Raw genomic sequence first — 25,713 nt, 5'->3', positions numbered from 1 at the left:
ATTTTACACCTTACAGGGAGGCAGGAAAAAAGTGAATTCAAAACGTACGGTCAAAGGGGAAGCAGAGGACAACATGGTCAATGTAAACACACAAGTCAGCTCAAGTATGGAACTTCCATTTGGTGAGTACACACTTTTAATCGTGGCTCTGCGGCTTTATCAGTTGAGGAGAGAAAGGTGTCAAAGTGTGGCGGCCGCTTTGCTTTTTCCTCCCTCCTGCTCGTGGTTTCTTGGTGGTTTGTGCTGCGGCCGTGCAGCTCGACATCCTCTCTGGATCACAACTGACTCAGGGTGGAAAGATCATCGCCATATGTGTCTGGCTTTTTCACACGGCAGTAATCCAGGAGGTGTGTCAGAGATATGGCGGTTGTTAAAAAGGCCGTGGGAGCTGGACCTGATGGTGACGATGGGGTTGATGTGTCAGAGCAGACACTGGATCTCGGCAAGCTGCAATGACCGGATCTCATTGGCCTCATGTCTGTTAGGCTTGTTATTGTGTTTGAGAAACAGCGTCAGTGTTACTCTGCAGAGTAAAACTACAAACAAATGCGACATAGGAAAAACATTTTGGAGACGTATATGATGCAGAAAGATGCTTTGAACGACTGGAAACAGATGTATTTTTCAGGTGATTTGCATAAATTTGCCATTTAGTGAGCGCGACTGGATGTCATGTAATTCCACTTTTGTTTACGTATCCCCCATTCTCATTAATTATCTTTTATATGAGGGAGAACACAATTTGTAATTAAAGCTATTCGACCTGCAGACAGCACAAAGCACATGAGCTCTCACACATTCAGAGTGAAACATTCAATTAACTGTAAACTCACACCAAGTTATAAATACTGATTCAATACAAAATATATGAGAGGCTATGGAGAAATTTTTACTTTGTAAGTCAAAGTTAAGTATGATCTTTTATCTGCATTACGTCGAGACATTTATTGACTTATACACATTGTGTTTTATAATAATTATGAATTATTTGTTACATTATCACGAATCGCACCCTGATCATAGTGCATTCTTAACTTGGCAGTAAAAAGCACTCATCATAGGTTGATACAAAATCCGAGCAAACATTAGACCTGCAACCTAAACACTGTGTTGCTCATCCCAAACATGTGTGGCCATTACGAGTATAAAAGCTCTCTAACACTAACAGCAAAGAAATAAACAACCAATCATGAATATCCTTACTTTTCTGTGCTTATTTATCCTGGCTACCGTGTATAAACACATTGGAGCGTCTCTAATGTCAGATAAATTCTCATCACCAACTCTCTCTTCACTTCACTGCTCCAGGCTGCAGGTTTTTGCTTCGTGACGTCTGTCTTGTTTCAGTCAAGGCGCCGGCGTCTCTGTGCTTCCTTGTCAAGCGGCGTTCACGCGCGGCAGTTGCAGAGGGTTTCTTTCTCCGACTGATTTGTATATCGCAGTGAGGTGTCGGGATGCAAATGCATTTTCACAAAGCTCTGACTGAGCATGAGGAGGACAGGAAATTCACAACAGTTGAAGGAGTTGTGAAAATGCGCAGTTACCATTGTGATTACACCTTTCACAAAATTAACGTCACCATAGCCAGGTTTTGAGCACTGGAGCAAACATGACATGGCCACTGTGGAATAATGAATGAATTGTGGAATAAAACACATTCAGCTTTCAATTAAAATGTGTTGAATAACGACTGTATGAATGTAACAAGTGTAACAATTGAATGCAATTTATTACAGACTCATATTTTTGTGTTGATCTCTGTGAAAATTGCTACCTACTGATATTCTGAAATGTCAATACAAGTCAATTCTAATGGAATTAAATTCTTTCAACATGCAAAGATGCACTTTATGGTTTCATCTATACATCAGCATTGACTCCAAGTCTATCAAATGAGTTAAATAACATAATTTAAACTAAAAGTTGACTTTCTTTTGGAGTATAATTTCAATTTAAATTTATATTTATGCTCAGAATTATCATCATTTTAGCCCAAGTGGCTGTGCTTTGCTTCATTTTTATTATAAAAAGAAAATTGAATGTAAAGACGTACAATTGAAACACTAAAAAATGGTTTACTTTTTTTTTCCTTTTTCATTTGAGAAGTGTTTATTGTCTTGTCCTCAATTATTTTATTTATTTTAATCATTGTTTCTCATACTTCTTTTCACCAAATTGGGGAAATTGAGGGAGTAATGGTTTGTGCTTTTGTCTCACAGCAGCAATATTCCCGACTCAAGTCTTGTCTTTGTCTTTCTGTGTAGTGATTTCATGTTTTCCATGTGCATGGCTGGGATTGCTCTGTCTGTAGGCGTGAGTGTGACTGTCCAGGGTGTGCTCTGCCTTCTCCCATGGCTGCAGTCGGCTCCATCATCCCTGAAAAGTGTGGTTTAGATTAAGCAACGTTGAACATAGATTGAGAACTCTCAAAAACTGGCAGTTTGAAAAGATGTGCTGTGGTGACCCTTTAAAAGAGTGGAGCTGAACGGGCACTTTTTCCAACAAATTCAAAACAATTGATTAAAAAAAAAAAAGGAAATGAACAAAACAAAACTAAGAAAGTGTGACAGGGATGATGATAGAATGTTATTCAAAAAGACTGAATATTTTAGGCAACAGCCGCTGGTTGCCAGCAGTGATTATTATTCACATGTAGATCCAAAATGTGAATAACAGTAGTATCTTAATCCATTCATCTTCTGTACTCCTTAATCCAGTTAAGGGACAAATCCCAAGTTAACTGAGGATGAAGACAGGGTACACCACCACAAGTCACCATCACAGGGAGTAATATCTTTGAGTTTTTATCAGAATACATCAGGAAGTCCTGGATCCTACATTTTCCCTCAAAACATACAACAACATAATAGCAAATCAAGGTCAACTACCATTACATCGTTTGTACTTATAAAAGCAGCGATGTTTAAAAAAGGCCTAACTTATTCATTTACTTCACTTCGTTGCATTGACAGAAGGGAGACAATGAGCTTGCAGCAGAGACACCCACACTAACTAATGAGGGAAATTTACTTGAACCTCAAAGCTGGGGGGGGGGGGGGGTTTGTCGGTGGGAGGAAATCAAAATATTCCACGATCGCTCAGCAAGAACATGCACACTCCACAACGAAAGGCCCTCAAGCCTAAACTGCAAAATATTTCCAAATAGGTATATATTTCTGTTTCTGGTGTCATTTGTTTCCTTTCTATTAGATGTATTGTAATAACTGAAATGTCCAGTATATCCTATCACATCATTTGGCTGTTGAGTTTTAGAGAGAGCTGTGGTTAGTTCTATAAAAACAAAATCCATAAACATAACATCACTTAAAAAAAAAAAAAGCAACAGATTTTTTTGGGGAACTCATGCTTGATTACAGAGTGGCTCTGTTATGGAGAACAATAGCAACATTTTCTGAGAGGATTTGTTTAGAGTATACACTCAACAAATCTTCCAGACCAGGACATTTATGCTACAAATACATTCTTTGGCAGCAGCCCACTCTAAGCTTCTTTTTGGCCTGGCTCACGTTATAACATGCTTCTTTGTACAGACAGGCTGCAAAACCACATTTCAGGCTTCACGTTTCATCCACTTTCAATGTGTCCAAGAAGCATTACACCGACGCATTTTTCCCTCTCCACATCAGACAAAGAAAAACCACTTTGTGAAAAAAGTCTTATTTCGCGTGGCGCGGCTAATAAAGAGTATCCACAGCTTTTTTCACATCCCTTTACAAGGTGAGTGAGACCTCAGGGCTTACAGTTCGTGTCAGATGCCTGGGATTAATTGCTTAACGGACGCAGCTTGGACAAACTCTTCGGCAGCGCTGTTGCCAGAATAACTTGCTGAATGTAAACATGACAACAGCCGTTGAACAGACCATCGGCACGTATCTGTTTGCCCAGAAAGGTGAATGACTTTGACAGGGTGAGAAACACAGAGAGACCCGGGCTTTTATCCCTTCTACTCTCTCTTCGTGTCGCTACAGGCAGGTTTCAGCATGTGTACCTGGAACTCTTCAGCTATGAGACAGTTCAATAACTAGTAGGACGTGGAGAAATAGAGCTCTGTAGTCATTATGGTTGCCAGCCAGGATGTCTGCAGTACAATCGTCCAGCCACAGACAAGATTTGTGACATGAGCCTCTCAGTATCATCAAAAACGCACGGTACAATAACAACAATCGACAACAAGCACTCAAAAGTGTACTTGTACAGAACGTTCAAACGGGTTAATATAATTCAAAGGGCTTCACAGAGGATTGACACCAGAGAAATTGACCAGAGAAACAGATTAGTACCGGTATTCCCCATCATGCCTTCTTCATTCTAACTTTTGAGAAGAACTCATAGTACATAAAATAGAATTGACAAGAAATATATTGAATCAAAACATTAAAAACAAAAGCAAGTAAAGCAAGACAATAAAGAGATATCGCAGTTACATCAATCATTTATTTATTTACTGGTGGAATAATTCACTCAAAAAACAAAAAAAACAAAACAAAAGACAGGAAAGTGTCTGTGGAGACTCCGGGGCCAAGTGTCCACACTTCTGGTCTTAAAGTTAACCGGACGTGCTTAAATTCTCTTTTGCATCAAGGTTTTCGCATCATTTCTGATGAAACTTTTAAGACAAGAAACATGGTTATTCATCCAAACACACTTCTTACAGGCCAAAATAGCCCTTTAAGTGTTTCAATGAAAATGAACACAATAAATGTAATGATGTTATTCAGACAACAAAAAAAACAAACAAAGCCGAAACCTTTTTAATTTCAATTGCAAAGCCTCTAACACTATCTTTTCAACAAAAATAATGTAATGTACTATATTTTTGGCCCACTGTCGTAAAGATAATTAACAGAAGAGGGGATATGTGGAGCAGAGGAGGAGCATTTCTCTTTTATACCAGCTCATCGCACTTATGTTCACACTTATGGACGATTCAGAGTCACTGACGAGCCTCAAATGTATATGTATGGACTGCAGGAGGAACACACACTCCCACGCACGCACACACAAAGAACATGCAAACTCTGAACATATAGGTGCCAAAATACAACTCAAACTGGTCCTCAAACTCACTGACACAATTTAATTTAAGACCTTTTTTTAATGATTTGATCCACAGATATTACATGTTACCTTTAAAGTCAGTTCATAACGTTTCATCTTAATCCTCCATCTGGGGTCAAAAGGAATGTGTGGCATGATCTTTGTCATAATTATGACAATTTAAAAAAATTTGAAGTGTATACAGTAAATAACTGCAGCTGGTCTTTGAGAATTAAGCTTGTGAAAAATCACCCTGTGTCTGATTACCAAACCACTCAGCTATTGATGTGAATTAATATCCATCCTGACTTGGAATATGATTATTTAAAATAAATCTAGTCTTGTTTCTGGTGTTTAACAGAAGCAGAAAGGCCAATTAGCGGCCTGTTTGGCGAGTTAGTATTACACACTGTTCAATTGACACTATTAATCTGGGTGCTCAAATCTCCAATCAAATCTCATTGTGACAGGCATTAGGGGATTATCCCTGCGAGCCTGGAGCCCTTAGAGCCGGGCTGGTGGCCTCCGGCAAACGGCACCGTCCACTCACTGCGGCGCTGCTTCTCCTCACCCAGCCTGCCTCAGCCTGGCCGGGCCTGAGAGAGCCGCCAAGGCTCATGGGCCTTCGCTCAGCTGGCCGGCTCACTGTCAGAGCTCGGCCTTCGCAGGGATGTATGGCCAGGATGGGACGCCGCACTTCAGCAGCACAGGTAATGGTGGTGGGACGCAGGCAGGGCGCCGAGAGTGTGTTCAAAGCTGGAGAGCTGAAATGCAGCCCGATGAACACAATGGCTTTATTTGTTCTCGGTTTACTGCTGCTTTAGTCTCTCAAGAAAAATGAAGGAACAAAAACAAGAACTTTTTCTCTGAAGATGCATTGTGTATATTAGGTTCTGTATGTTCACTGTATGTATTGGAATGTAAATGTGATTGATGTGTTGTACATAGAAAGTTTAGAGGCGGAAAAAAGTGTTTGTTTTTTTCCGAATTAGTATAAATTGATTAACTAAACTGTGGATGAAATGTGTGCCAATGGCTGCCTTTGTTTGTAAAGTTTGCATGTTCTCCCTGTGCGTATGTGGGTTTACTCTTGGTAGTCTGGTTTAATCCCTCAGTCCAAAATGCTCATTCGTGACTGTAAACATTTCCTCTAGGGGTGAATGAGTGTGGCTGTCTGTGTTTGGCCTGTGGTGCTGCCTAACTCTGCCTAATCCTAACCCGAGACAGTGGATGGATGGTGGGGTGTGGACTGACGGTGTGTGTCCACATGATGGCAGCAGAGAGCAGAGATTTCATTTAAACCTGTGACTTGAGTTGCACTTACTTTGAGTTGAAAGGAAAAAAAATCAAAACTGACTCTTTATTTTTTTGTATTTATATCTCACTACATTTTTCAGAGTGAGACCTACTACGCTTCACACTTTTATATCCAGATATAGTGCATATTTAACATTTACCAGGAAAGTGACTGCGGTTTATAAACTTGCGCATCACCTGGCTTTTAAACTAACAATGGTAAATTGAAGGGTGTAATACAAGAAAGAATATTTGAGGCGGGTGTGGCTCGGTTGATAGAGTGGCCAGTTCGATTCCCTTCTCCACTGCAAGACACTGCTCCCAGTGGGTGGACTGAGTGCCTTGCATGGTAGGCGCCTCCATTGGTGTGTGAATGGGTGAATGTGATAAACAGTGTAAAGCACTTCGGGGACTGCGAAGAGGTGCAAAAGCAATTAATTTAGTTGAGCCAACTATCGAGATGAGAGTTTTTTTGTAGTGTATTTTCTATCATAGTGTTTGACCACCTTACCTTAGCACACTCTTTTTCCAGATTAGTGCCACCTATTATTTAATTCGTCTTAAATAAGAGAAAAGAACAGGAAAAACGGTTTTAACATAAAAACCGTAAAAAGAAAATTATTGCTATTGACAATATTTTTGAAATATACACTCAAAAAGTCTACGAAGTAGCATTTAAAGTTTTTTTTTTTTTTTTTTTTAAGAAACAAAACGTTGTATCTGCAATCTCAAGGGGGGTAAAACCATTGTAAAGAATTTGTTCAGTAAAAATGGTGAACTATATGTGATTTTGGTCAGTTTTACACTACTTTGCACGCGACCTGATCGTATCATTAGATGTAATTGAGAATCTTCTGACATCAGAGTGTTGAAAATGAGAAATACCTTTGAAAAAAACATGTTCAGTTTACATAGATTGTATTGAGTGCTGTGTAAAGGATTGAGATTTGACTTGCAAAACCTTCAATGAAATTAGCTTGTGTTTGAGCAACCTCACTCTGCTTCCAGAGTACTTAAGTACACAGTCATACCGATCCACAATAAGTTTATGCACCTGTAATTATAGTTCAAATATAGTATAGTTGTATCATGATATTTGTATTATAGTTTTGTTCCAACCTGCAGCCTGGAAATGAAAGATAAACTATATGAATGTAGGCTGAGTGTAAGGTTAGGTCTGCTGCATTACTTTTTACACTCAAGTTTTTGTATAAACTTCTGTGGCTATAATTTACTTTGCAGGTTCAAGTGATTTCAAACAAAATAATAGTTTGTAATTTGCACAATATAAAAGTGGTTCAAGCTCCATGGTGATATGTAGGTTCTCTCACCATCGTTGCTTTTGTCATTGCATGTATTGTTTTGTTTTCATCAATGTGTTTCCTCTTTTTTTTTGCAATGAGCACGTACAGATTTCTTTTTTAACTATAAAGTGCAATGTAAATGAAATGTGATTTCACTATTTTGGTAATATGTGTTCTTCTCGATTTGCCCTGTGATGAGCTGGCGACCTATCCAAGGTGTCGCTTGTCTGTTTCCCCGTTCAGAGTTGAATATAGATGAATGAAATCCAATCTTCCACAGTGTTTCTCTCCAAAAAGCTCAATATCTGCAGCCTCATCGTCACTGAACGGATTTATGACGAGGCAATTCCACTACCGATAAAGTAGATCGCTTTTACTGCTGGTTATCCATGTTGCTGCCATCTGCTGTTCAGATCTCTGCCCCAGTTATTGTCTCGCCTCTGCAAAGTCACCCCATTTGCCCATGTGGACCCTCTGGTCAGCTGAACGTTTGGCCCGCTAAACTAGATGCAGCACTTGTAAAGAAACAATTATCACCCAAGTTCCTGCTATTTGCACTGGAAAGATTCATATGCTGGATCTATTCAAGTTTTAACTTGCTTTTAAAGTACTTTTCGCTGCATGTTGTTGTAGTGGTCAGTGCTCTCTTCTCACCTTGTTCGATTCCAGGGCCTTTCTATGTGGAGTTTGCATGTTATCCCTGTGGTGGTGGGATTTTTCTGCATACTGTTTTCCTCCCACAGTCAGAACTCATGCATATGAGGACGACGGGTGACTGGTTACCTGTAGGTGTGAATGAGCGTGTGCTTGGTGGAATGTGGGTCCTTCACAAACAGAGGGAAGCCAAGTACCAGACTGTGCTGTTCAGGTTGTTTGGCTCCTTGTAAGGTGGAATCGACTCCAGCCCGCCGTGACCTTAAGCTGGATAAAGCCGTAAAAAAAGCAGGATAGATGGATGATTTACTAGTTTTACTCCAAGTTAAACATGTAAATACTTCTTCGGTGTTGACCTATCAGGCCTGTAGCAGTTAGTGACATTTGACATCCGCAGACAGAAAGTCTGCAGCCAACAGAAAAAGAGCTAAATGAGCTGACGCAGATTTATATTCCTACAATTTGAATAGGAATCACCTGAAATGATTGATTCAATCTGAAAAAGAACTTTGTTGACCGTGTCAGTCAACAGTCTCTTTCAAATGAAGCCCTTCATTCGACAGAATAACCTCCTGGAGGTTTTGATGCTTCATTATTCGAGGTGTTGATTATCTGGCTGGTGGCTGACGCAGTCACTGAGAATCAGGGAGATAAACGTGCTCAGAGCGGAGCTGCTGACAGGAGGGGATCAAGACACGCAGTCAAAATGAATTCTCAGCAAAAACAGAGTTAATGATTGAAGAGGCTTATCACACGCTGTGATTGATTTACGTCGCACATCGGTCTTCATGTTTATTGATGCAATTGTTTACTTATTTCATGCACGGAGGCTACCTGGGTTGCAACCAGACCTCGTGCTTTTCGTCTGTGACAGTCTCAGCGAAGGAAGTACTTGGACAGAAGGTTGTTAAATGGGAAGAAGGGATTAGACTGAAGCCTCTTCCCACCGGCAGATCTCCCATCATGTATTTACTTCAATATTTAACTCCCTGTTATACTATCAAACCACGAAATTAGCTGTGAAGGTTTATCATTAGCCTGAACCATGAAGAAATGTCTACAGTATCATGGGAAAAAATCAGACTGCTTCTTTCTCTTTGCCCTGCTTTGTTAATTAGTTAAAACCAGCCTGATAAAACCAATTTGGATACCCACTTAAAATCATTTTAGAACTTAACTTTAGCGCAGATCTTTAAACCCCGATGGCTTTGTGCGCGACAGGCCTCGAAGCCCTGGTGGGGCAACTCAGCTTATGAGTCTACTTAACGAGAAAAATGGCAAAAATACAACTGCGTTTTAATAAATACAATACAGAAAAGTTCATAGTTTTGTCAGTTATTTCTACGATCATCAAATGATTAAAGACTTTTTTTAAAGCCGAATTTTCATCAGAAACTCAAAAATAGGAAAATGCTTTGAAATTTTGTATTTGTGATTTTCATGACTTCTAAACTAAAATGATAAAAACAACCAAGCTTCAAATATAAATGCACATATAATCAAGTTCTGTTCTTTTTTTAATTGTGTTTTATTGTTATTTACAGAAAAAGCAAACCTTTCCATTGGATTGCAATGTTGGAGATGAGTTGATCGGGTTTTTTTTTTTTTAAACAGCAATGACAAGTAGCAGGACAATACAGAGTACTAACACCGAACAAGATGGTAATTTGATGAACATAAATAATAAATCTGTGTCACGAGAAGTGACTAGTCCATTGGCACAGTTAATGATATTCCCCTGCTCAGCCACAGGGGCTTGCATCAGCCGTGTTATTTGCAGATAGTTATCTGTTGACAAGGTCTTTGCCATGACACTCTACTCACCTATCTCCTCCATCTACTGCAGCAGCCTTTTCTGCCGGCCTCAAAATCTGCTGCATGCAGCACATTGTCTCCTTCTCTTTTACTCTTATCAACACACTCCCGTGATCAGCCTCACATTTCCACTGTGGTTGTCGCTCGCTGAAGAAAGAAACCAAAATAAGTCCCAAGACAAGCTTTGTATTCCACGTCTTGTTGACTCTTCCAGGCCATCGTGATCGGCTTTCCTATTTCCCCTTTTTGCCTCTCGCCGCTGGCTCCGGGGCTTTGATTTTCACCATGCCGCGTCCCCGCTGCCTGCCTTTGAGATCGGACTTGGGAAAATGGATAGTAGTCATTGAGGAGAACGTACAAATAGGCAGTGGTTAGAAATGGAGTTTGGTCAGTGGTCGGAGATTCCTATTCAGAAGATAGACAGGACTTTGTTCACAAACTGGAGTTTGAAGTTTCAAAGGGGAGAATCACACAAGTGTTACATCAGGTCTCAGCGATCCTTTGACTTTTAGCCCCGGGGCAATAGTTTGGGTGACTGATTATAAGACAGCTCTGTCTGGCCCATCACATTTAAGCCGAGCAGCTTCCCGCTGTGTTTAGTATGCGATTAACAATTAAAATCTCCCACCATTGTCTAAAAATACTGCCAGAGTTCTGCTTCACCTTAGAGCACGCCTTATTACCCGTCTAAGATTCAGAAAGGAAATTATAATACTAATTGGACTTTATTCCATTGCTTTCTCCAATAACATCATGCTCATAACTCCTTTATCCAAATATTTGCAAAAGATGGCACAAAGCATACTTTTAGAAACACAATTAAATATAAGCACACAATAAACCTCAACACAAATAGTCTGAGTGTACAACTGAAGCGTATAACACAACAATAACTAATCATATGGGAGAACAATACATCTTATGACCATCCTGTCACAACACACTGTGTTTCTGCTGTGATACAATCTGAAGTGAACTTTGTCACATGCAGCTGCTTTTAAAAGCCTTAATAACTCATCTTTTAGTTTTGTTTTCTCCTGACACATCAAAATATTTCAATCCTATACAGACACAAAAAAAGCATCTGCTCTGTGCGTTATGGCTGATTTATGACGTGTGACTAACCAGCATTATTTAACTTTGTAACTTTTGAAATGTAAAAACGGTGTCAGCTCTACCCTTGAAAGTTGTTTTGATTGAATCCATACTGTATGTTCATGCAAACTAATAAGCTTTTACATATAATAAACAATGCAGGTGTGAGGCTGTAATCAGGTATGACAGTACTTCTGAATACCATGCGCATGCTCACTTACTGGATTTACATGACTTTAATAGTCCTAACTAGTTTTTTGTTTTTCTGGCTTTCATTCTCATTCAGTTCAATAGAATTGATGAAAACCCATTATTCTTTTGGGTTGTATCCACAATGTTTACACTCTGACATACTGTGACTATAACCCTTCACCCAAGGAAAGAGTTCCACATTCCACAATTCCTCCTGTCATTGTGGCTTAAGGTGCAAATATTTGTTTTATTTAGGCTTTATAACTTCTTGAACTACCTTTGTAATCGCAAAACATATAGCATGATTACCTTGTAAGCTGCCATATACCCATAATAATGAAATACTGTGAACGCTCTGTAAAACGTGATGTAAGCAAATATGCGAAGAAACTCAACCGAGGTCAGATTATATTAGAGTAGATTAGATTGGATTAGAGGAGGTTGCAAGGAACATTTTGTAAACCTTTTTTTTTTTTGTATTCTATCAATGTTCACATATAAAAATAAATAGCTATAATCACAAAATGATCAAATCAGAGCAGTTGTATTGCATGTATTATGCACACTATTCCCAGCCAGCGATGGGTGAAGGTCAGCAGTCCCTATTAGAATCATAAATCAGCCTTAAAGTCATGCTTGTGGATTGTGGGAGCACATAGAGAAAAACCACACATCCACAGGGGGAACATGCAAACTCCACACAGAAAGTAGTTGGCAAAGACCTTTCAAACCCCTAACTTGCCAGGTTATCGCAGGAAAAGTGTCTGGAATATAACCTGTGAATCACAGGATCTGCTGTTATGACCCCAGAAATGTGCAGCTGAAAAGCACCTAGAATGAAATAAAACAGAACTGAAACTCACATGGTTTTAGAATTATTTTAAATGTTTAGGAGCTGTAGCTGGCAGTGCAAACTGAATGAAAACAAAATTGTGCATATTAAAGCACTGAAATAGTGTAAATCAGGTTTAAGGGATTGGAGGGTTTTTGCACATCCAGTTTCGTATAGAAGGCCGAGGAGAAGCGAAAATTCAGTAAATGTGCTCATGTTTTAAAAAGTCTGTATCTTTGTCTAGAATCCTGCAGGGAGAACTTTTTTTTTTCCCCCTAAATCCTAATTTTGTAGCTTGTCAGTGCAAATGGATCAGAGGGGAGGAAGTTTTCCTCACCACCTGTTGCAGGTCTTTCCTGTTCTCCTGCTGGAGAACCACACGGTGCAGCAGTGGGTCAGGGGAGCCAGCGGCTGAATGAACTCTCACTTGATAGATGTTATATAGTCCAGGTGAGGTCAGTGAAGATGTGGAACCTTGAAGCTCTCCACCCTCTCAATAAACTTCCATCATTGAGAATCATTACTATGTCCAGGTTATTGTCATAACATCATTTTGCATCTTAAAAAATAAATCAAAATCAAATGTCTTTTCTGCAGACCAATTATTCGACCACCAGAATAACAAATACTGTCTTTAATCTCCTAAAAGCACATATAATACGGCTTCCACATACGTTGTCTAACTTCAAACACAGTAAGAGAAGACGAAAGCTTCCACTCCAAAAAGCTAATAGAAGAATTGGCCCTGTGTGACATATCAGAACATTTTGTCAGTTTCTGATTAAGAAAGTTATAACCTGGCAGATTATACTTTATAGTCCCGTATATGACTGTTCCTTGAGAAGTTCACAGAAATTTCAGATGGGAGCAGCGATAAAAGCACTTTAATGGCGGGTCAGATAAGATTTGCTGCAAGTGACTCATTCATAGCTCCACACTGATTCTCTCGTCCCTCCCTCTCCGCCTCCCCGGTCATTGCTTTGAAATAATCAGCACACTTCTTGAGCAAATATGGACATTGCAGAAGAGCAGCACGAATCGAACATGAAGCAAATGTTGTAATGGGTGACCTCTGTACACACCAGTGAAACAACACGCTCCGATCGAGCAGCAAGGTAATCATCAGTGAGCCAAGAGCTGCCAATCATTATTTAATCACAGGGTTTTTCCATTGATTACATCAAGTTGTTCATGCGTACACAGCAAATAGTGAATTAATATAATCAGTCAGAAATAAAAAGTCGTTGAAACTTGATTACATCCATTTTTTGGGGGGGATTGTCATTGTTTGATCACTGGACAGATCATCTCAGAATGATGCACAGGAGCCTCCAGGAATGTTATAGTGTTTGCCTGCCTGAGAAAACATAATTTTACGAGTCCACAGTATAATTTGAGTGTGAGGTTAACAAGTCGAGCTCCACGCAGTTTACTGCTGCTGAGGGTCTGGCTGAACTCGGGATCGTTGACCTATCGCTATGTACTGGCACTTTCTCTTCAAATACAAGGCTACTGTTTGCTGTGGGAGATGTGGAAAAGATGGCCGCTTTGCGCAAGCACAGAATTTATTTTGGTAAACAATCGCATTTGGGACAGCGTGTTGCAAAAGTCACATGTGAAAAGCAAGAACAGGGAGCACGTGGGCTTTTTGACCAACCTCGCATCATTTTCAGGTTGAATGAGGCACATTTTGATCCCAATGTGAAACTTTTAATTCAGTCGTTAAGTCTTTTAAGGACACTCATTGAAACGCTTGAAAATGTCAAAATTAAAAATCTTTATAGTACAATATTTCATTTTTTGGTTTTTTACTTCAGTGGCCTTTTGGGGTCAGGGCAATACATTAATAATGATATACCATTTCTATTTGATAATTAAAAAAACAAATGTAAGGAAAATGAAATATATTTAATATCTGATCACTGGTTTGGTACAACATAAAGTTCATTTTTTTTTTTTTTAAGTAGTCTAAGCATGTCTGTTTGGATGACTGTAGTGTAACTTTTTATTTAGTTATGAGATGGGCAAAGCATAGGTTTCAATCATTTCCATATTTCTTAAAAATTGGAGTGCACAGGCTATATCTATCTAAACCACTTACATTCACACATCATTGGACTATTGCATCAGCCAGGCCTCCCTCTCATATTTACATGTGATACAAAATGCTTCAGTGAGACTGTTCTTTTCTTGGTCTTTGGGTTTCTCCCATCAGGGGAGTATATAGCAGATCATCTGTCTTCATCACTCCAAGTCCAACATCTTTGTCACTATTTCTCCTCAGCACATGTCCAAACCATCTTCACCCGGCTTCTATAGCTTTAGCTCTACTCATACACACAAAACGACATGTGCATGCATGTGGAGAGATGTGTGTGTGTATTGATATTTGTCTGTGTGTCAGGATATGCCTAAGTGACCTCGAGGGGAGCAGCATCTCAGGCAGATAGAATGGAAATCTAAAAAAATCAATTGAAACTGAAATCATTGCTCAAATGTAGAAGAAGCCAGTGAGGGAGGTCAAGACTGAAGCCATCTTATTGGGCTATTACAGTCATAAAATGAGTTGTTAATGGGTGTGGAGAGTTGTGCGTCTATTTGATTTGGGGATCTGTTTCTGTTTCTGTGTGTCTTGGAATGTAGATGTCTTGACTAAATGGAGCCTTTCAGCTCTTTATCCAAGCAGATTGTGGTTCTCTGCTGTGACAGTTTCTGTAATGTTTGCAAACACTGAGCCATACTGCAGTACTAGTCACTGTTGTAAAGCATGTGTGGGTATCAAAACAGTGCTGACGAAAAGGCAAAATTATAACCCCGAGATGGGGATGAATCTCAGTCAAGACAAAGAAGCCAAATCCAGGTTAATAAAGAGCAAATTGAAAAGACCCCCAGAGATGGAGTTAAGAACAGAGACATGTAGACATGTAGACATGTACTTGTCGTAGGCACATATTACACACAAATTGTCTTACAAATGTAAGAATTAGAGTACAAACACAAAAATCCAAACACACACAAACACAACTCTCCATATGCACACACACATGTTGCTACTATAATCACCAAATAAGCTAAAATGTAATGTTGTATTTTTAATCTCTTTTTGAGGTCACTGAGGTCAGCCGGCCAAAATCTTAAAGTGGTTTCATTTTATTGTAATTATTTGGCTATTTGAGCTTTTGACTGAGTCATTAGCATATCTGCAGCTGTTGTTTAATCATGCTCTATAATTTGCTTGGATTTTTTCTTTCCAGTTGAAGTACCACAATAAAATGGATAGCTAATTACTCTAACACTCAATAACTTGTCCTCAAATCTAAGAGCTGACTGCCATCAAATTTCATAATTTCATTACAGCCAAGCCGTAAAATATAACAGAAACCAAACATAGTAAGGCAAATTTTTCATAACTGTCTTAACTACCCCAAATGCATGATTTATATGTGTAACAATTTTAATAAATGGATCAACTGATTTCCCAATGGAAATTATTTTTTGCCATAAAACAACCCATTCCAAGAATGCAAAACAAATGCTACCAAACACAAATTCCTTTACTTGCTATCTAATTTCTGAAAGGAAAAAAAAGCCTTGTAATTTATGCACTTAGGGCCTCATTTTATTTGAATCATTGCATCAATTCTGCATGGAGTTGAAGCTCACACTGTTTGGATGGCAGCCTTCAGCATTGTGGTACTGGCGTCTCTCATCTTAGATTGACACATCCCACTGACTCTCTCCAGAGTTCAGGTCAGGCCACCCAACTGGGCAATCAAGCTCAGTAATACCACAACCAGCAAAGCTGGTCTGAAGATATTTGGCACTGTGGACAAGTGGCAAATCCTGCAGGAAAAGGAGTTCAGCTAGTGGGAAAACCGAAGCGGGAAGAAGTAGCTCTCAAATCTCCTGACTTCGGACTTGATCAAACACAACAGAAGATGATGCAGCAGCTCAAATCATCACTGCAGATTCTTCATGTTTGATTTAAAGCAACTTGGATTGGGAGCCTCTCCACACTTTCTCTACAGACATGACTCAAAATGAAATGCAACACTGAATTTAAAGTAAAAAGATGACAGCAACACTTCTTCCTCAAGAGCCCACCTAACACTCTTATGAATCTGCACTGGGATTAGGAGGGTTTTTACATTACATTTGACAGTCTTTGTTCTTGACATGGTGTGTGTGTGTGTGTGTGTGTGTGTGTGTGTGTGTGTGTGTGTGTGTGTGTGTGTGTGCGCGTGCGTGCATGCGTACATGTGCTGCTCTCAGTCCACTAGTTTCTTGAATTTCGTCCTCTTAGAGCTGCTTGTTGCACCTTTTCCCTCATCACATTGTTTTTCCAGTTCACTTTCCATTAATCTGCTTTGATCCTGCATTTTTCACCAAGCATCTTTTTGTTTGGTTTTTTTTGTTTGTTTTTTTGCAGATCAACACACAAACCTTTTACGGCAATAACTTGCTGTTATTATTGGTCAAGGGAGGATCCAGGTAAATGGGTACGAATCTAAGTGATAAGAATATACACATCAACCTTTCACCAACTTCTTTTTGTACCCTTTGCATCATCTTTTTTGTAAATTTATTTATATATATATTTATGTCTATTCATCTTTTATAGTGCTTTTTGTTTCAAAGACAACTGGACTGCCCCGACTACTGAAAAACAAAAATCATTTACTATCTTGTGGTTTTAACACAAAGTATCTGCAAATCAAAAGCAGCCCCTTTATTTTGGATTTTCATTGTACAGGTTTAGCTGTGCAGAGTTGCAATGGGTAGCTATGGATATTTTTCCTTTATATGTGTGAATTAAAACACTGTGTTCTGATTTAGTTTGAAAAAAATAGCAGCAACCCCTGCCCGAAAATCAGAGGAAAGATTTTTTTCTTTCTTTCCAATGGTGATGGAGGAAAAAGTGTGAATTAGCAATCAATCTAAACTGTTCCTTGAAGCAGTTTATTACCCGTTTGTGCTTTATGAAGCTATATAGATGCTGTAATTGAAGTGCATGTGATTTCAGCATGCCAAAGCACCACCAAAGCACTGGGCTATAAATCTGCTTTAATAGAGGCGAAAAGTGATTTGCCAAAGGTTTGACCTGATAAAGCTCTTGTGTGGAGGAATTGTTTATCCATTACTGACTGGGAACCATGCAGAGGTAGTAGATATCGAAGTTGTGCTATCTCTTCTTAAAAAAGAAAAAAAAACAACAACCCTGTGATTCACCACTGAAGAGGCGAGTTAACCATCAACCAGTCACTCCACCTCTCCTCTGGTTAGCGGTACGAGGGGAAGGAGGAGAAAGAGGAGAGTTCTCTGCTGTCAGTCACTGGGCTTCTCTCTGACACCAGTAAGCACCATCCCAATCCAACAAGCCGTTCCGTCACTGGGTGGAGCTAGGCCCAAAAAGAGAGCGAGGGGGGTTCGTATAGGTGTGTGGGGCTGTGAGAAAAGAAGAAGGTGGATGAGAAGACGGGGGGGGGGGGGGGCCCATTCGTTTCTTGGACAAGTCTTTCTGCTCCACTCTCAAGTAGTTGAGAATTTGTTTTCCCTGAGTACTCACTGGCAGACATGGACATGGCAGACTACAGCGAGGCTCTGGACCCAGCTTATACCACGCTGGAGTTCGAAAACATGCAAGTGCTCCCGTTGGGCACAGGTGAGTCACATATATGCGGCTGTGGCACTGAACTTTGAGACTTTTACTGTTTTAAAACTTTGGTCAGGAGAGCACGGGGAGATTTGGCATGGAGCGATAAAAATGGGTCATTTGTCCATTTGCCCCATGCAGTTGTCATTGTTCATCACCTCAGGGTTGAAGAGCTGAACATTGAGAGTTTTTTTTGTTTTGTGGGACTGCTGCATTCTGAATGCACTCAGGCCTTTTGGCCCAAACCATTTTAACCTGTTTCAGCTTGCAGGGTGATGTCAGTGGGATCAATATTCACTCCGTGATGAGGCAGTACTTTTAAGTATCATGACTGAGCTTCTCTTGTTACAGTCTGTTCCCACAGAGTCCAAACTGCAGAAATACGATGCAGTTTTTCGATAGGTGCTAACAATGGCACCCACTCATTTGTACAGGCAGTCTCCCATGACGTCTGGCTGTCATCCTCACGTTATAAACAAGAGGAAAAAAAAACTAAACATAATCTTTTCAGACCGTCACTGCACTTAACGTTATCCTCTCTCACCCATCCATACTTGAGTAAAGCTGATATTCTCAATATGTGGCATACTCAGTGATTGATTGAACACTCTGGTGCCTGTGAGTTTGCATGAAAAGACGTCTGCAGTGATTGCATTAGCAGAGGTAATCAAACCTTCCTTAATCATGCTCTGTTGACTTTGTCTTAGCTACTCAGGAAACAGATTAGTTTCTGATCAAGGCGGCTTTTCATCAGCCGTCAACGGGAGAGATCAGTGCATTCACACCCAGCAAAAATGAATCAAAGTGACAGTAGACAGCCTTTTAAACTGCTAGTTTCAGGTCACCATGTTATCTAACGAACGCATTCAAGCCCCGTGACCTAATGAGACATTGTTTTTCATTCCTCTTTCTTTTCTGGCGTTTAGATTCCTCGCCGGCCGAAAGCGCCAACATGAGCGCCACAAGCCACCTGGCAGTAGGCAGCTTGTGTGCCATATGTGGGGACAGAGCTACCGGCAAACACTACGGGGCCTCCAGCTGTGACGGCTGCAAGGGTTTCTTCAGACGCAGCGTTCGCAAAAATCACATGTATTCCTGCAGGTGAGAGCAAAGTCTGTGAGACTGTTGATGTTCCAGTTAAGCAAATTACTAACACTTGACATTGATCTAATCCATGTTTTATTTAGTACATGAAAGTACTGTCTTTATACCTGTCGTGCTGGGGACTGCAGAAATTTGGCATTTTTGCTAAAAACTATCCATTTGATCAGAATAGTGAGTTGTTGGACTGATTGTTGCAACTTCCATTGCATCACTCGTCATCTTTCTTTCTCTGAATCCATACAAGCAACAAACACTGGTTTTCTGCTTAATTCCCAGGTTCAACAGACAATGCATTGTGGACAAAGACAAGCGGAATCAATGCAGATACTGCAGACTGAAGAAATGCTTCAGAGCTGGCATGAAGAAAGAAGGTAGAAGACTTTTACCTCTTCAGAACAAAATAACAAATCTATAAGCTCAATCTATACCGCTGTATGAGGTTCTGGCTGTTGTGAAAGCTTCATTCTCTGAAAGGAAACACACAGATTTTCCACTTTAATCAGCAAATCACTGCCACAGTGTGAGCTGTCTCCACTGGATTGATACGACTCGTCTGAGTGTGTTGCAACACCCAGGAGAGGACTACACTTTGTTAATGTTCACTCAAAAGAGCACCCAAGTCTCTGACCAGCTTATGCTGAGCAAACACTTCCGAGCAATAATAGCCATATACTGATAAACATGACAACCTTGGAGGGCTTATTTTTCTTTTAAATGACTTGGAGATCCGTCACACTCAAACACTCGAACAGACACAATCTTTTCACGTTTTTCCTCTGTTTCCTTGCAACTTAAATTCATATTTTAGGTGAATGTCGCTGCAGCACCAATAAGACTATAAATCTTTGTGTGTCTTTAGCCGTGCAGAATGAAAGAGATAGAATCAGCACCAGGAGATCCAGCTACGAAGACAGCAGTTTACCATCCATCAATGCACTCATCCAAGCAGATGTACTGTCACGACAGGTACCATCAATCATCTCTGAAACTCACATTTACCTGCTGCAAATCATCCGTAACAAGGCATCAAATGATTTCACATCTGCATCTTCCCGAGCAGATCACGTCCCCCGCTCCCATACTGAACGGTGACATAAGGGCCAAAAAGATTGCTGCTATCACAGACGTGTGTGAGTCCATGAAGCAGCAGCTGTTGGTGCTCGTGGAGTGGGCCAAGTATATCCCAGCTTTCTGTGACCTGCCCCTGGATGACCAGGTAAGACTCATACACAGACATAGTGTACATAGTAGAATAGACTTTCCTGTCACTCATCAACCAGCCTGCTCTGAGCCACGGTGTGGGCTGTGTAGGACAACGGAGCTTCATGTGTTCTTTTTCCATATCGTGGAGAAAAATAGGAAGATAAATGACACGAATCCTAAAGGACAGCAGACTTTTTCCTCATGGAAACACTTAACTTTTCACCTCGGATGGTTAATGTATTGAAATCCTCGGTGAGGATGTGATGAGCTGGTTTTAAAAACGTGCAGAATCATTAACAGTGTGATCACCGGGCTTTAGTAACTGATTTGCGGATGCAGTGAGACAGTGTGGGTCTTCAGCTAAGGCTTTTCTCTCTCTTGCTGGGTTCTCAGTCTCAACAGTGAGCATCCTGTGAGGGGGGGGATCAATAAGGACTCCCTCAATGATACCTGACTCCCAGTAAACATCTTTTACACATGCCTTGTTTCAGGTGGCGCTGCTGCGAGCTCATGCAGGAGAACATCTCCTCCTTGGTGTTGCAAAGAGGTCCATGCTATACAAAGATATCCTCTTATTAGGTAAAACTGTCAATAAACCTACAACCCAAATATTCCTTCAAGAATATTGCTTCACTCGAGAAAAAAATCGAATGCAGTTCTTAAATTTTACCCTTAAATGTGCCTCTCCTGCAGGAAATGACCACATCATCCCCAGAAACAGTCCAGAGTTGGAGGTAGGAAGAGTAGCAGTGAGGATTCTCGATGAGCTGGTGCTGCCTTTCCAGGAGCTTCAGATTGACGACAATGAATATGCATGCTTAAAGGCCATAGTTTTCTTTGACCCAGGTACTTCCCGACTAACATTTTGGACCTGTTGCTTCTTTTTCCACAATTATTCCAGTGAAAAGTTCAAAGTGCTTCGATGCGCGCTACCTACTGTAACTCAAAAGACACTGATTAGCATGTTTCTCTTCACCAACAGATGCTAAAGGTCTCAGTGACCCTGGAAAAATAAAGCGCATGCGATATCAGGTCCAGGTCAGCCTGGAGGACTACATCAATGACAGGCAGTACGACTCTCGAGGCCGCTTCGGCGAGCTGCTCTTGCTGCTGCCGACGCTGCAAAGCATCACCTGGCAAATGATTGAACAGATCCAGTTCGTCAAACTGTTCGGCATGGCCAAGATTGACAATCTGCTCCAAGAAATGCTTCTAGGAGGTGAGCTCTTTTCAGATTATTTAGGATGCCACGAGCGGTGGCCCGAGGGGCTTAATGGCCACTTAAAAAATTCATTGTTGGTTTTACAGGTAAGGGGAGCAGTAAGGAAACTGTAACCACATTTAAACCAGGTATTAATTGTAAATACAATAACTTTATTCAAAACATGTCATGAGAGCTTACAAACATATAGTGAATTCATTTCATTAACCCTTTATAAAGCACCACCTGAATGACACCAATTTGAAATTGAACATGTTGTGTGTTTTTGTTTATAGTTTTTAAAAAGAAGTCCCAAAAGATATTTTGTGTAATGTAGTCCATTTGAAAATAAAAAATCCTATACTCTTAATGATCACTATTGCCTTATTATACATTATAATATTTGCAAATGAAGGAAGTGTCTTGAATATGACCAACGATATCAGGGTGTCAAACCACAGAGGTTCCGATCAACAAGACTTTGCAAGTTTTAAACATTACAACAAACAGTCATTTTTCAATAAGAATAACTGCTATTAAGATTGATTTATTAGAGCTGTTAAAGCTATTAAAGCTGTACTGTCCGGATGAATTTGTAAAGACATGAATGAGGAATACTTTTTGGAAGTTTCCCAGTATTTTGCACCAAGAGCCATCATTAAACACAATATAATGCTGTAATTTCACACTTTATTTCTAAGACCCCCCCCCTTTAGCAAACTTAATCTTTCTATATTCATATATTCATATTGCTTTGGACTAGAAATTGGTATTTAAAGATTATTACGTTCTTAAAGTATATGGTTAATGTGGTCCCAGGGGACACCCTTGTTTTATATGCATGACACCTACATTTGTTCCTCAGAATGTAAGAATGATTTTTTTTTCTGCGGCCCTCACAATGTTCCGAGCAAACCATTCCTGATCGAGACACAGATGAATTAATTAAAAATAACCAAAACTCAATTTTCTTAGTAGATTGTGTGGTAAATCAGATACATAAGTGTGCAGTAATTGATGAAAGTATGTTTGTGTCTTTTGTCTCGTAGGCTCTGCTAATGAAGCTCCTCATGCACCTCACTCTCTGCACCCCCACCTGGTTCAGGAGCACCTCAGCGGCAACGTCATAGTGACCAGCAACATGCCCACGCCGATCCATAACGGTCAAATCTGTAAGAAAGAAGCACAACTTGGTGTTTTATCCACCTCATCCAAAGGTCTGCCATTGGCCTACAAACTACCAGATGGTCTAGGTATAGAATCTGTTAATGAAATGCTTATCAAATAGAAAAACTCAATGTGTTGTCACACACAGGGAGAACATACAAACACCCCCCAGAAAGGGCCTCAAATCTGATACTAGACAATTTCACTACCAGGCGAGAGTGCTATTTCTGATTTTTCATAATTTTTTTAAGTCTTTATTTAAATATTTTAAACTGTCTGTGATAATCATGTGAATCACATTGAGTTGACTTGTGTATAAAATGTGCCAGCTAAATGCTGCTGCTGGCCAAATAAGGTTGCTATATATATTACTATATAAAGATTTCAAAAGCTGCAAAAAAAAAATTGCGTTCAAAATTGATCATCACACCTAAAATCATTGATCTGTGTGAATGGAGGTCAAGTATAATTTATTGAATAGAAACCCCCTCTCAGGCTCCATGTGCGTCACAGTCAGGTAGCTGGAAGGACAAACAGGCTTGGCAACGTAATCCTCTCAGTTCTTCACGGGAACTAATCTGGCTTACTTTGTCAAAGAAAACTTCTGTTATTCTTTCTTAACATTAATGCTCTGAGAAATTTCGCAAAAGTGCTTATTTTCCTTTTCTGAAAAAATGGTGTTGCCCAATGACATGTTATACCCTCAGATGGAAAATAATACACCTGCTTATGCACCTGCTTTCTCCCTCTAACTTGCTCTTTCTGTTTCTGCTCTACTTTTCAGCCACTCCTGAGACCCCCATACCATCTCCACCCACTGCCTCCAGCTCAGAACATTACAAAATGGCTCAGGGGGTTATCGCCACTGTGCCCAAGCAGCCAACCTCTATCCCTCAACCAACCATTACAAAGCAAGAGGCCATCTAGCAAACAATTTGAATCTATATTCTTTCAGTTTTTGTATCGTATTATGTTGATCAGCGTTGAAGTTGTTATAACTTGACTGAAACATTAAAGTAGCTAAAACTACAGAATATAATTGAATGCGTGTTCCCAGCCTGAGTTTTCAGGGATTTATATGTACATAAATGCAGCTGCACTTGAGCTCTGCAGCTCAGTGAAAGCCAGCTAAAACTATAAGCATTGTAACTTTCCAGGCTGTTCTGTGAGACTGACATTAATAAAAAAAAAAAAAAAACAAGTACACTGTTGTACATAGAGTTCATTATTGGACAACATCACTTACTTCAGTACGTGTGTACATTGAGGCTTATGTTAGATATGGTAACATGGCCATGTCAGTATTTTATGTATGTTACAGCAGGGCTTAAATTGTCTTTTATTTAGTGTTGCACAGTTGTTTTCTTTGTTTTGTCATTTTCTGTTTATTATTGACGAAAAGAACTCGGAAAAAAAGCTAAAGGAAATCACTTGAATGAGCCCAGCTATTTGGGGTCTCTTTGATATTTTGTGAAAAAACTCAAATATGAAGGTGGTTTGTTTTATGCACTGGATACAATTTAACATAAATAAAAATGCTCTGTGCACATAGTGATCTTACTAGTGCCATTTTCCAGAAGATATAGGCAGAAAAAACAAAGGAAATTTCCCATTATTGTGTAATGTTTTGGGTTTTTTTAAATGTTGTATTTTTATGTTTAGTACTTTGTCACAGTTTACCTGATGGTATAAAATGTGCCTTGTAACCTGTACTGCCTTACATAACCAGGCAATGTTTTGCCTTACAATGTGAAGATGAGTTAATAAATTCTACAGTCTATTTTTACATTGCATGTTGAAGACTGTGTTTTATACCACAATCATAAGAGAGGCATGAACTGAGACAAAATGGCTGTTTACATGGTTTCTGACAGATAACATGAAAAGTCTGTGAAGGAGAAAGGAAAAAAAAAAGGTCCAACGTGGCAGTGCTCCTCAGTCACTGATAGTCTCTACTGCAATATGTTGCCTCAGCCTGATAAACAGCCATAAAATCATTACAGATTAGGGCCTTTATGAAGACATAGAGAAGAAGGCAACTTCAAAGATGTTTTTCTACATTCCAGCTTGAAAACAAACAATACAATGCATTCAGACTTCACTACATGTTTGTCCGTGTTAAAAACCTACCAGAAGGCTGAAAAGATGCCATGTAGCTGCTAAATAATTAAAAGGAGTGAGGATTTAGACACATTTTATGGTACAACAAGAGTTGTACTAACGTCCCAAATGTATCATGTATGCAATGCCCATTTATTATCCACCCTTTAGCCTATACCTGTGCTATTTAGTCAACAATAGTTTGCTGTATTGGCAAGAAGCAATGTTCCAACGAAATCAACTTCAGCATCTGAAAATATTTTTTAAATGCATGGATACAACTGAAGGAATTGTGACCTTTTGTGCAAAGGATTTAACTTGGCCAATGACACTAATCTGATTTCGTTTAATTACTGGCCTAGGAACAGTGCTCAATATTTACAGATTAGGGTGAATATGTGGAAAATCACATTCGCAATGATGTGATGGCTTCGCTTACTAATTGATTAAAATTGTTTTGTCTTTATCTTCAAAATAATTTAAAACAACTTAAAAAGGCAAGCAAACGCATGTTTCTTAGTTGTGTCAGGCATTTCAATCAATCGCGTCTAATTTCAGAACCATCGAAAAGGTATCCCACTAGTGCATGAAAGTTTATAAAAAGAATTAAAAAAAACAAAAGGCCAACCCTTTACGAATGCCCATGAATGAAATCAATAAGCCCTTATTGCACATTTGGAACAAACACATACCTGATGGTTTTCGATGTGCTATGTAGTCTAGAGTAAGAGGCTGTCTGCAACGTGCTGGTAAATCCTGCCACCTACTGCCCTCCTAGAATAGATTCACGTTGGTATGTGCACAGTATTTTATTTAATGATAAGAAGGAGGCTCTATGGTGTATTTAAAACATCTTGTGCTGTTGTACATATCGAGTTTTTAATTATTATCTATACAGTAAAGTTTGTGTAAATGAATAATATTGCTGGTTGCAGAATTATATCAAAAAGCTCACAGAATCACACAGGCCAATAACAAAAAAATAATAATACGAATGTTTTGAAATATAATGCATTTCTATATTGCTGTGCTGGGTTAA

The 25,713-nt window shown here is 39.6% G+C and overlaps 1 protein-coding gene across 4 annotated transcripts; it reads left to right on the top strand.

Moving 5' to 3' along the window:
• Positions 1–5,570: 5,570 nt before the first annotated feature.
• On the top strand, positions 5,571–24,366 carry hnf4a (hepatocyte nuclear factor 4, alpha). 4 transcript variants are annotated; one of them, XM_080468763.1, is made up of 10 exons: positions 5,571–5,768; positions 18,826–19,000; positions 19,280–19,374; positions 19,863–19,969; positions 20,064–20,219; positions 20,698–20,785; positions 20,900–21,052; positions 21,189–21,425; positions 22,457–22,660; positions 23,359–24,366. In XM_080468763.1, exons 1-10 carry the CDS (start codon positions 5,729–5,731, stop codon positions 23,499–23,501), a joined length of 1,398 nt encoding a protein of 465 aa, XP_080324889.1. In that variant the 5' UTR covers positions 5,571–5,728; the 3' UTR covers positions 23,502–24,366. The 4 variants fall into 4 exon arrangements, with proteins under 4 accessions (XP_080324889.1, XP_080324891.1, XP_080324890.1 ...); XM_080468765.1 differs by having other exon boundaries at positions 5,602–5,768; positions 22,457–22,579; XM_080468764.1 differs by lacking the exon at positions 5,571–5,768 and adding an exon at positions 17,382–17,908 and having other exon boundaries at positions 22,457–22,579.
• The last annotated feature ends 1,347 nt before the right edge of the window (positions 24,367–25,713 follow it).

This window comes from Lipophrys pholis, assembly GCF_963383615.2.
Source record: "Lipophrys pholis genome assembly, chromosome: 8".
NCBI classification, from domain to species: Eukaryota; Metazoa; Chordata; class Actinopteri; order Blenniiformes; family Blenniidae; genus Lipophrys; species Lipophrys pholis.
Note: the sequence above shows the minus strand (reverse complement) of the source record. Positions and strands in the feature narration are given on the sequence as shown.